The 12,450-nt window shown below is 48.0% G+C and overlaps 1 protein-coding gene across 1 annotated transcript in view; it reads right to left on the reverse strand.

Moving 5' to 3' along the window:
- RAB40C (RAB40C, member RAS oncogene family) overlaps positions 1 to 12,450 on the reverse strand; it is a 37,217-nt gene that overhangs the window by 15,216 nt on the left and 9,551 nt on the right. The window contains exon 3 of the mRNA XM_054842751.1: positions 1,863 to 1,923. Coding sequence (XP_054698726.1) covers positions 1,863 to 1,923 — 61 coding nt within the window. The remainder of the gene's footprint in view (positions 1 to 1,862; positions 1,924 to 12,450) is intronic.

The raw sequence follows: 12,450 nt of genomic DNA on the forward strand, positions 1-12,450 counted from the left end.
GTACGAGGATGCAAGTCATTTTACTCCCTTGGGCAAAGGATTTTCTCTCTAGTTCCCTATGCTCCATGGGAGTTCAAAGTCAGAGTGACACTGCAGACCTCTCCTAGTCATGGAGAACAGCTGACCTATCGTAAAATGAACGTAACCACTCAAGATAGGAAAAATTGTCTTGCAATGTCTAGTTTCACTTATTTTTCCAAACAGGTTTTAACCAAAAATGAAAGGAAGTATCTTTATATGCAGATCTCTGACAGACCCGGTCGATCATTCCCTACAGAGAGCTCAGGACTAGGGAACAGCTTTTCTAACTGCAGCTCTTGACGTGGTATAACTAACTCTGCCTACACTACCAGCACCTCTCAGCGCCTGCGGGAACATCTGGGGCAGTAAAGCCAGAGCCCAGCACACCGATTTAACCAGTACATACCCTGAAATGTGTCAGGGTAATCAGAGGCACGTTACGATGTTTGTCATATCTATTCACTGGGCCAGAATAAAAGACACTTTAATGACCACGAAGAAGCCTGATGAATCCCTCAGCCCCAGATTTGCACCAGCTATATGAAAAAGGCACTGACCTTAAGTTCAGGACAGTCGTTCTTTCAGATCTAAAGCTTTCAAGGATCATATTATTGGTCCTGGACATCAATCTAACAGTCTGTGCTTACATCTCCTTCTCCCCCGACAATCAAATATATTGGGTTGCATGAGGAAAATAACGGTAAAAGATTACACTAAGGCATCTTAAACCAACGCTACTAGCTTTTCAGGTTTTGTGCTGGTTTTCCAGCTCAAGAATTACCGTATGAAAAAAACAAAACAAAACAGTGTTTCAAGAGGGAAGCAGAAAGTAACTACACACTCGGGATTGAAATGTTAAAATAGACATCTTACAAGAAAGACAAGAGTCTAAGTGGCACATATAAACATACAAGCTAGAAGAGATAAATTAGCTGCTTCTCTTCTTTTGTAAGAAAAATGAGGACATGCAGCTTCAGAGATCAGGTGTATAATTAAACACAAAGCTGTATGCTGCTAGAGTCAGTCACTGAGACCAAGAACATGGTGTTCATTCCTATTTAACCATTCACACAGATTACTAATATTCCTGTTACTTGGCACAAGTGTTGGCAAAGGAGCTCTTTAACTTCATGTTTTAGGGCCTGTGTCATTCCCTACTAGATCCAGGTGAAACCCAGAACAGGGGCGGGCTACCTATCCTTCCTCCTTCAGCTACAGGATGCTCTGTCAGCTTCTCAGCAGGTTAAACCTCAGACAAAACTGGGCCAGGAGGACCCCAGATCTCCGCCTGGTGCTGATAGATAAGGGTCAGCCCTCCCATGCAGCATTCTCCCATCTCTATCCCAGTGTCAGGTCACTCCAGTAAATCCTGCTCTCCAGAGGCTGACCATGCTCAGACGCTAACTGTGAGGTCTATTCATTCCTCTTGTTTTAATTTTCTCCAGTCATTGAGAAATATCCAGATTCACCCATTTTTTTCCTCCTCCTTTCCTATTCTCTTGTCTATATTTCTCATCCTAGGATTTCAAGGAAAATCTAGTATTTCTTCCAAAATAGTACTGTTCCCTCAGTGATGGAGAGCTGTGTGGGAACACGGTTGGATATGACAAAGACCGAAATCGGACTATTCCAGCAGAGAACGGCACGCTGTTTGTGCTACTTGATGAACAGAAAGAGGTCTGGTTGGCTAGAGCAACTCGCTGGTGAGAGTGGCTAGGGGATCCCGCCCGCCTGGGGATGCTCTGCGTTCCCCGCAGCTCCGTACAGCATCCGACAAGCAGCACCACAGCCCCTGCTCGCTGGTCCTGCGCTCACAGCCCAAGCGGCTCAGAAACACTCACCAGAGTTCCAGCTTGACCCTTCTGCCGTCCAACAAGATAGTAGTGGTCTTGTAGTCGATTCCTGAAAGGAAACCAATAAAAAGCTGAGCAAACACCAAGCAGATCTTCAGAGACTGACAAGAAACCTGCTCTGCCCACCCAGATCTATCACCTCGTGTTTACAGAAAGTGATGTTTTCTCCCCCCCCGCTCTGCTGCGTGTTTGTGGAGGGCTACAGAGACTTGATAGAAATAGACCATTGCTTCAAGGCAAAGACTACTCTTGTGGAGCTCCATCCCTCCTCCCTGAAAATACAGTTAACCCCTAGATTGCTTCTTACTTCTCCATTGTGGCATAAAACCAGTTAGGACTCGAGCTAGAGGAGATTCAGTGGTCTGTAGCATTATCCCAAGTGACAGTGTTAAATTACAGACTTTTAAGGGGTGAGCCAATTTAGAAGCTTCTCTGCTAAGTCAGCCTGCAGACCCATCATCTCTCAAACATCCAAAGGACGTTTTAGGAGGCGGGTGATACTGAAAGCCTGTCCAGAGGTTGCCGTTTCTTCTTCTGAGCAGCTCTCAGGTGTCTATCACACAGGGTCAGGTAAGGCAGAAAGCAATTCCCTTTTATCTGAGAAGGCAGCATGGACAACTACTTTTCGCAGAACTATAGCACCAGAGCAGCAGAAGACCCTCCAAACCACCACACCAGGCTGCGCTGACGAGCAACTTGCTCGCACAAGGGGTGCCCAACATCTTCAGATACACAAAGACTTTGTTAAAAACTGGGGGCCTGTCTCACATTCAGACAGAGAAGTTTAAGAAGAAAAGGGCAACTCCACTTGCAAGCAACACGTCCAAACGGAGCCGAACACACCGCTCCCGGGGCCCCAGGCACAGGAGGGAATTGGCACGACTACACCTCCCACCTCCTTCCCCAAAGCCAAGGGGCACCAGGTGCCCAGGAAAAGCAGCTCCTCCAGTTAATAAGCTTCAAGTGTATGGAAGCTGCTTAAACAAAGCACCACGCACCATTACTGCACACCCACTAAAGCATAAACTAATTTACAATCATCTTTAATAAAGCAGAGTCGCTTTGCTCTGATTAGATCAACTTTATTTTTTCCTCTTGCCAACAGATATCAAACTTTGAATCTATATTAAAAACCCACAGTTGTGTTACAACCTGTATTTCCCTTTTCCTGCAAGGAGAATCCTGCCCCCATAACCAAACAGACAAGTTTGTCAATAAAGCAAATGGCTTTCTCTGAGTCATCAGCAGGAGTTCCCTGTTAGTGAAAAACAAATTAGATTTCAGCCTTCACAGGGTGCTATAAAAAGCAATAAAGATAATTATCTTAAATTCCAACTATTTCCAGCGCTTTATCACAGAAAATAGACAGTTTACATTTTATCTTCCTCCAGAGACAAGTGAATGATCTGTATTTATTTTCATAAATCTCCCTGGTCCCCAGGGATGGTGAGCAGCAGTGGGAGCAAGGCTGTTCCACAACCAGGCAGGAGCACCCAGACATCTCCCCCCCAGTTCCGGAACCAGGATCATCCCCTGGCACAGCCCTGGAAGGGGCTAATTAAGCCCACTGCCCTGTTTCAGATGCAAAATCCCCAGAGGCTCTGCTCCACGCAGAAATGCCCCATTTCTCATTAGGCACAAGAGTTCCCTGCAGTCCTCGGCATCCTCCATGCCAGCAGCCCAGGCGCATGGACAGAGCAGTTGCGCGCGAGCACCAAGGAGGGGGAATAACGACACCATTTTTGGGGCACAGAGACCACACACTTCCAAAAATGAAACAATCGATTGACTATCAGCTCTTAGAAGTGAGAGAGGTTCAGCTGGATTGGAAAGAGAATAAAACTTGTTCGTGGGAACGGCAAAGACACAAACCCAGAAATGCCTTCGTTAGGCTCCACGCTCATGAGTTGCCCAGCCTACATCCCCAGCATTAGGGAATGGGGGTTCCCTGTCACAAATATACACGGCTCAGTCACCAGAGCATTGCTTTAAATACCCATGTCCTCCATGTCCATCTGCAACTGCACCACATACAAGCAGCGCCGGCTTTGGCGGAACAATACGGCCATCACCAAAACAAGCAACCAGCAGAAAACAGCACTGGAAAACTTCCCGAGCTCCTGTTGCAACTGCTCCTCGCTCCAGAGATGCTCAGGGAACATAAGTAGGCAAAGCAGACGTCCTTCACATCCTTCACAGCGATATCTATGGTTGGAAGAGAAGGTTTGCAAAGTGGAGGGAGGGAAGCACGAGGTGGGTGGTTGTACTCGCCCCTGCAGATATTCCTTCCCAGGGGACAGGCAGGGATGGCAGCCCATCGCCTGTGCGGGAAATTAATAGAGCTCACCACGGCAGAGCGGCTCTGGCAGACTCTCCAGGCACCTGCTGCCCACCACATCTGACGTCAAATGCCGAATGCAAAAGCACTGAGAAAGGAAAGTACCAAATCTCTTTCTTCATGTCTCCAGACAGCTCCCATCAGCTGGTTTCGCTGCCTGGCCTGAGTCTGTGTCTTTGGGCAGAACTTCTCTCCTTGCCGGAGGTGAAGGGTGAGGATTGCACCCCTGTGGTACTGCCACGAAACCAGCGTGAGGAACGCACGTACGCTCGAGTTAAAAGCAAAGCTGTTTTGACTTTTAATTCTAGGCTACAGTCAGCATTTAAGTAGTATCTGGTAACACGGGCTGGAGGAAAGCGATGCACTTTTTAACTTGCATATGCCCAAACTGGGACTAGGAACCAAATTTACAAAAGGTTTTTGAGCAAACTACCTACAAGATCACTGATAAGGACAAAACCCGCACAACTGCAACATTCGGGAGAAAATTTCACCTTCCCTCTTCCATAAACACTCAGTGCATCAGGACAGCTCAAAGGGACTCCCTTTAAAGCTGGCATGCCACATTTTTTTTTTTTTTAATTAATTAGCTTTGGTTTTTTTTTAGCTGGTTAGCAGTCGGAGCAGAACAGAGCTCTGCTGTAGCTGCCCAGGATGGCTGTGGCTCACTGGTGCTAGAAAACCCAGTCACAGATGCCCTTAGAACTGTGGGACTGGCCACAGCGGCTAACACTGGCACTGGCCACCTCGCAGCCGGTACCCTGCTACTGTAATGCCAGCACCACACAGCAGTTTCTGGAGCCGTAGCCCAACACATACTCCCCCCGTTTCCAGCTGACAGGGCAGCTGAGCAGCCCAGCTTCCTTTCCTAGGCCTAGCTTACAGCTCAAGCTCAGCCTTAGCTTGCCCTTTGTCCCAGGGACCTGGGGACAGAGGGCCACAGCAGCCACTAGATGCCACCAGTGCACAGAGGCCACTGGCAGCATGACAGCGGGTGCAGAGCGTGCTGTAGCCGTGCTGCTCCTCCGCCTTTTCGTTTCAGGCAGCTCAGGCGCTAATAAGTTAAGGGAAGTTTTTAAAATTTAATTTCTGTAGTTGACAGGGTTTCCCCCACCTGAGCATCACCTCTGCTCGCAGCCAAGCACAGCTCATCTCGAGACTGACATTTATTCTCCGCCAGAACGTGCTTTGATCCCCCGGAAGGGATGTGTTGCTACAAACCCCACGCGATGCTCCTGCGGCACACGCAGCAGCAGCACACCCGCCGACTTGCCGCCAGCAGCTGCCTCCGTAACCCTGCCTGGCCCTCGGGGCACGCAGCACCGGGGGAAAAGAAAACAGTCTTGTTTAAAGCTTATTTTACATCAACCGATCTCCTTCTTGACCAATATCTGGCATGATGCAACAAAATGCACAAGGCTTGGAAAACAAGTCTGGGCTGTTCTCTCTAATTTAGCATTCAGGCCGACTCCTCTGCTATTTTTCCAGTCCTGCTTTAGACTCCTACTTACGCTGACGCCATCTCAATCCCACTTCTCAAGCAGCGAGCTGACCTGGCACAGGGCGCTCTGCAAAGCGATCCGCTGTCACCAAGCCTGATGTCAGACACCCGTCTCCCTTCCGCAGAGCCGGGCTTCACACTCCCGGGCAAGACTCCGGGGAATTCCAAACCTCTATTTCTTTTGCCAATTGGTGTAAGGAAAACCTAAGCAAGCAAGCCATTTTCCCATGGGAATAGGCAGGATGTGTTATAGGGAACTCTGGCCTCTTGCAAATTACTCACACAGAGCGCAGCATGGTTTGCACCAATATGACCTGAAAAACCCCACACCCAACCTTAGCTTTCACCCAAAAGATTATATCTGATGTGAACAGGAAAAATAAAACCCCTCCAAGAGAAATAACAATTTTCTTCCAGCACTTAACACTACTTTGTATCAGGCTGTCAGTCCCCCTTCCTCTTGGAATTCTCTCTGCTCTGCCAAGCCCCTGAACTGCATCTGCTCGAGCAGCAGCACACCGAAAACACAACGGAGGCAGCAAGCAAGCAGATACACGGACCTGGAAGTCGCACTGGAAAAGGTAGAAGGACAAGGGAGTTATGTACTTTCTGCTACTCTCAGGCTCTTCCTTTAAACAGATTAATATCTCAGGAAAATTGCTTTAAATAGCTCAAGTGAACAAGGCTCTATAAATATTTACTGCTGCAAGCACAACAGCTTCTTGGCTTTGTGTAGGTTTTTCTTTTAGCAAAAAGGAGAGAATTTTGCAATCGTAGACTCTCAGGATGACTCTGCCCTAACGCCTGCCTGGGTGGGAGACCAGAAGGGTCGTCTCCCCTTAAAAATGTAGATTTGAGGAAAAACTCATAGCAGTAAGAGCAGCACATGCCTTTGTCCCCCTTCAGCTTCCCAAGGCCGTCCCTGCTTAGTGCTGGGGTGAGAGCGATTCCAGCTGTCAGTGTGATCCTAGAGCCAATGCTGCATTTTAGGTTGTTGGCCCAAATCAACTGTCCTCCTCCAGAGATGCTCTAACGATCCAACCCTCAACTAACAGCTTCACTGCACGTACACAAATATCAAGGAGGTACAACTAGGAGGAGCTCCGTGACAGAGGGACGAAGGGACCTGCCCCACATTAAGAAAAGCCATCAGCAGGTTTTCCTGCAACCTTCCGCACAAGCTGGGCTGCAGCAACATCTCCAGTGGCTTTGAGAAGAGCGTACTTGATTCACAAATCTGGGGCAGAAGACATTCCAGGTGATGCTCAGAAAAATCTCTTCCCAAAGGGGAAATAAAAAAATTAAATCAATGCGCTCAAGTGAGACTGATGTAATTTTCAGACAAGCTTGCTTCCCTGCCGAGAGAGACTCTACTTATCACTCAAAGTCATTTACAGTTTGCATGAATCAGATTGGCCAAAAATGCTTTTGCCACCTCATTTCTTAAATGGCTTGTTTTCTGCTTGCAGGAGCTGGGAATCCACCACCTCGCTTTCTGTTAGTCCACCCACAACAAAACCCAATACACGTTATTTGAGCTTCATTAAAAATATAATCAGCTCCCCTAGCTTACAGATATGTGCTGTACAATGCCAGCTCAGCTTTTTTTTTTCTTAAATTAAATTGGGTTCAGTTTGTTTATAATTCAACAGAAGTCAACCAACCCATTTGCAAAGTGATATATAAGGTCAATAGGCAAAACTTGAGGTGTACAGTGATGATGAGCCAAGGCCAATCCTTCACTCAATGCATTATATAAATAAGAAAATAAGACAAATTGAGTAGACTTTTGTTCCCTATCTGACTAATGCTGCTTTTTGGCAGACTGTTAGTTCATCTATAGACATAATTAAGCCAGAGTGGCTCCATTCTGCAACTCTCCTAATAACGACGGCACGTGAGTCCTCAGTGGAGGACTGATGAGCGAGATGTGGCTGGTCTGTTGGCACTTCTAAATAACACTCTGCTTTAGAGAGAAATTTTAATACTGGCTCAACAAGCCACCAGAAACACTCATCGTGTCACCGCAGTGCCTCACCCAGTAAGCCTGGTGATGGACTTTCATTTGTGTCTGTCATTAGTTCAGCCAAAGCCACCACACCACCAAGTGTCTAACTGAAAATGCTGGATTTTCCCCCAAACGCTTCTGTTCTACAGGTCATCAGCTCTGCTGAGTCCAGAATAAGGTCTAGAACTTCTTAAAAGGTCGTCTTAAAAATTTGCAGGACTAATGCCACACTGACCAGCGACTGCTGGGAGGAGGGGAGAGCATGGGGCTGGAATAAAAAAAAATGAATAGAGAATACACATCAAATATTAAATTTGCTGAGATTGCACAGTGAACTTGAGTAACCAGCTATGAAGGGCTGGCCACGCTGCACAGCATTTAAGAGGATCCTTGTGAGAAAGTGATGTAGGTCTCTGTGAGCAGCTGGCATATCAATAACTGAAAAATTTAAAGGCATGCCTTGATTATAAAACAGGCAAACACTATCAAGAGTATCGAGCAAACCCTGTTTCTCCTGGAGCAGCACTGAGAATACCTCCCAGTCAGTACAGTGGACTTCACAGACAAATTGCAATGCATTTGTAACCAAGTGTCATGGAAATCCGTATTTAATACACAAGGATCAGAAGCCGTAATCATCCAGCACGCAGCTGGTCTTGCAGCAGTGAAAACATTCATTTAAAAGTAGATAAACACTGAGAAATGCTTTAGAGTGGGTCAAGGGATGTAAATAATTTTTTCCTTCCCCTTTGAAAAAGGGTTAAGGAGAAGGTTAAGAAGCTTTATTGGAGACTCATTCGTAACAGCAAGGACTCCAAGAGCTGCAGCTAAGCAGAGACAGGTAAATTTAGTTTAAAACCTTTATCACCAGTTCAGACAATGCTGTGGGTGCCAGCAACACCACCATAACCAACTGTGAATTTCTGGGAAGATGCGAAGTACACAATAGAGCCCTGGCCCCTCCTCAGCAGTCCCTTACTGGCCAGACAATCACTCACAGGCAGCCCGACCAGGCTCCCCGGGACAGCCCCCGAGGGGTCCGGCCAGGGTGTCCCCTTCTCCGAGACCCTCTTGCAGGGCTGGCAGAGCCTGGCTGGTATCGCTCGGGCTCCCCAGCCCTCCTTCGGTGCGCCTTTGGGGATGTGCAGGCAGGTTTTTTAATCACATAAGCTAGCAGCTGTCTTACTTATGTGTGCAAGATGTGAGCTGCTGAAAGGTGTGTCCCTCCCTCTCCCTCCTAAGGGCTTCTGCAAACCTTCCAGATAGATTAAAAGAGGAAAATCCAACCAATTAATCTGTGCAAAAACCAGCGCAGTGACCGTGTCTCTGCCTGTACAACAGACCTGGAGCCTTTCCGTGCTCCGGTAAGTTCAGCCTAAAGCCATTAGTGCAGAAATTAATTTATCCCAAAGGCCAGCAATACCTGAGCAGTGTCCAAAGACGGCTGTGCATTTTACCAAGTCCCTGGGTGTCACAAACACTAACTAGACCTCTCTCAGCCGTGGCTCTTGCAGCCCAGTTTTAAAATGGAAAGCCCCGTCCCGTGTGTCCAGGCACCGCACGAGGCTGCCCGGCTCCTTCGGAAAGCCAGAGCGACTGCGGCGTGCCACACACATGGGAAGAATGGCCGGCAATGGCTGGCAAATCGACCCTGGCCAATGATTTCATAGGGGCACGTTAATGATGAAAAGCACTAATTGTTTCCCATGGGGCAGCAGCATTGCCCCACACCCGACAGCCGGGAGCCCAAGGGGCTGGCGTGCCGCGGTTTCCCCAAAACCAAATGAGCGGAGATGGCCTCACCCCTGCCGAGTGCGGAGAAAGGGCAGAAGCAGCAACATCCAGCCAGTCCCGTCCTCACCAACAAGCCGAAGAGAACGAACAAGGGAAGAGAGGTGCTGGGACGTCACCAAACTGAAGCCAAAAGGGGGGTGCAGTAGCTCCAGCTCTGCGTTGGGACACAACAGCAGACCAGCTCCAGAGTAAGAGCATCATTCTCACTTCCAGGCCTCGGCATGCAAAAACCCCAGCCCAAAACCAAGGCAAAACCCCAGAGACCACCCCCCGCCCCCCACAGCCCCCGAGCGAGTACGGTTTGGTTGACAGCGGGAGTTTGGACAGCAAGGACGCTGGCACAGCAGCTCATACCACCGCCTGAGCCAAGAGCCTCCCCGTCAGGTCGTTTCAGGGTGAAATAACCCCCCACCCACAGGGTGGGATCCACAAGCAGTGTTCCCACATCCGGCACCTCTTCCTTTAAGAACAGTTTATGGCAAGATAGTCACTAAATGTCAACCTACAGCTACTACCAGCAGCCAAGTTGCTCCAAGAAGCAGAATATGAAGCCAGGACATGCTATGAGTGTAGATCAAAATGCCTTATTTTAGGGGTTTGGTGGGTTTTTTTTCATGCCTTCACCAGCCTGTGAGTAAAAGGGCAGCCTGGGCTGAAGACTCATATCAGAATTGCTCGTTTCTGGGCAAAAGTCGATACAGAAAGACTTGTCGTTTCATTTCTAGTCAAACGAGGCAGGTGGTTACAGAAGTTACAACCAGCCAGGAGTTGCCAGCTGTTGAACGTATGTTCAAAGCAAACAGGTTTTGCACTGCAGCGTGCAACAACTGAACGTGTTAGTCCAGCACCCAAATCTGCTCCTAGGCAGAAGGCAGCTGCTGCGGCCAGCACCCTAGTAATGCCTGCACCAACGACACGGGGGCTGAGATCCTCTGAAGTAATTTAAAAAACAGGCAGTAGCATCTGTACGTAGAAGACACTACCAGTACATTACCTTTCACTGCAGCTCCTACTATTAACTTAGAGGAGTGGTTATTTTCTTCATCATCTGTAAGTGATAACAAGTCGTTTAAAAAAAAAAAAATGTGGTATGAGCACATAAACACTAGCTGATGAAAAAAGTGAATTGAAGCTATTCAAATAACAACTGATGAAGTCACCCGACCTTAAAAAGTGTGTACAACAGCACATTAAGAGCAGCAATTTAGCTAGTCAGCTCAGAGCTGTAAGCCACAGAAAAAATCCCTTCCAAACAACGCATGAGCTCATCAGTTTGAGTCACTACCTACTCTTTAGATAGGTGAACAACAAATTATCTCCATCAACAACAGGGGTTCAACAAAACATATGCTTGAAAACAAAGGTGGATCCATCCCAGGTCTGTGTCTTTTGGCGTCAGCATTTACCTCTGCAGTATTGCTTCTTTGTTTTAAGCAGGGTGACAAAAGTTCCCGAACAGCATCACTGCAAAACACCCCCAGCTCCCGCCTGCAGAGCTGGAGCTGAGGGTCAGACAGCACGTGCTTTTACCACTGTCCTCCTGTCCTGCCTCGTAGCAGAGCAGCCACCCTGGGAACAGGAACAAGAGGTCTCAGTTCTTACCGGGCACGCAGGAGACCAGTGCTGCTCCCGCACGGCGCTGGCTGGGGTAGATGCAAGCCATCTGCTCAAGGTTTCGTCATCTCCTGCTCACATGGCAAATACAAAATCCACTCTTGCTGCACAAGTCGACGGGAGGTAACGAGGAGCTTCCAATTATCTGACGGTGCAGCAGATGAGTTTGAGCTGGTTTAAGCCGAGGAGTTCAGCCTCCTGCGCACGGCCAGGAGCCCACGTCCCCGAGTGAAGCGAAGCTCGGCACGTGAGCTCCTGCCAACTCAAGGGAGCTGCCGCCGCACTTGGCAGCTCTGCGCGATACATCCAACAAGCTGCCAAGCACCTCGTACAGAGACGTGTAGAAACAGAGAGAACAAACGCCTTTCAATTATTTGAATTACCCAAATTTGTAGATTTTCTCCCAAAAATCATACTCCATCTTCCACTCATACCTGCTGCATTTCAGCTGAGAGCTATTTCGATTTAGACTGGAAGCCTTTCACAAAAAGGCTGCTCGCATCACTTTGTTCCCAGGCATCTTCATCTACAGCTGAGGGCTCATAGGTGGGGATCTCAGACAAATAATTGCTCGTTTGGTTTTGCAACCAGCCAAAAGCAAAACACTTATTTGGAGTCCTCTAGGAAGCCCGGATTTGCAGAAGATTTCACTTGTCCGCTGCCCGCTCCACAGCCCAGCAGCGTGTTGCAGCTACGTGGTCCTCGCACAGAGGAACTCTGTTCTGGGCTCATTTAAGGATGACAACTGCATCTGAAAACGGCATTTGAAGCCAGAAGCAAATCTGTTCCTAAAGCTCGAACAATTTCAGTGGACACCCGGGAAGCCACAGAAACAGTCAAAAGTCAGTCCAGAATTGGGGATGTTAAGTGGATTTGTGCTTTAGAAGAAAATCAAGAATGATTTTATGCACAGAAGCGACAACAAACAAAAGAGTTTCTTCATGCTTTGCAGTTCAGATCTCCATAAAAACTATCCAGCTGCACACAGAAACAAAGACAGCCTATGAGGAAAATCAGAGGGCACCATAACAATCTTCATTGTTGCTGGATTACGATACGCACACCAAGATATACTTGGAGACAAAAAAAACCCCCCACAACACTCAAAAAAATCCAAGTATTTGTCCAAAATACCTTTAATATCAGGATATTGAAGAAGTTCACCTTCCGCATTTACATCTCTCAACACTGTGCATGTTAACACATGGGAAATGCTGCTCTACAGCACCAGACCTTCACGGCATCACCACCAGGCTGACCTGCACGCCACCGTGCATGAGATGCCGGGCTCAAGGATCCTGCACGTGGATCCGGACACACA

This window comes from Grus americana, chromosome 15, assembly GCF_028858705.1.
Source record: "Grus americana isolate bGruAme1 chromosome 15, bGruAme1.mat, whole genome shotgun sequence".
Lineage (NCBI taxonomy): Eukaryota > Metazoa > Chordata > Aves > Gruiformes > Gruidae > Grus > Grus americana.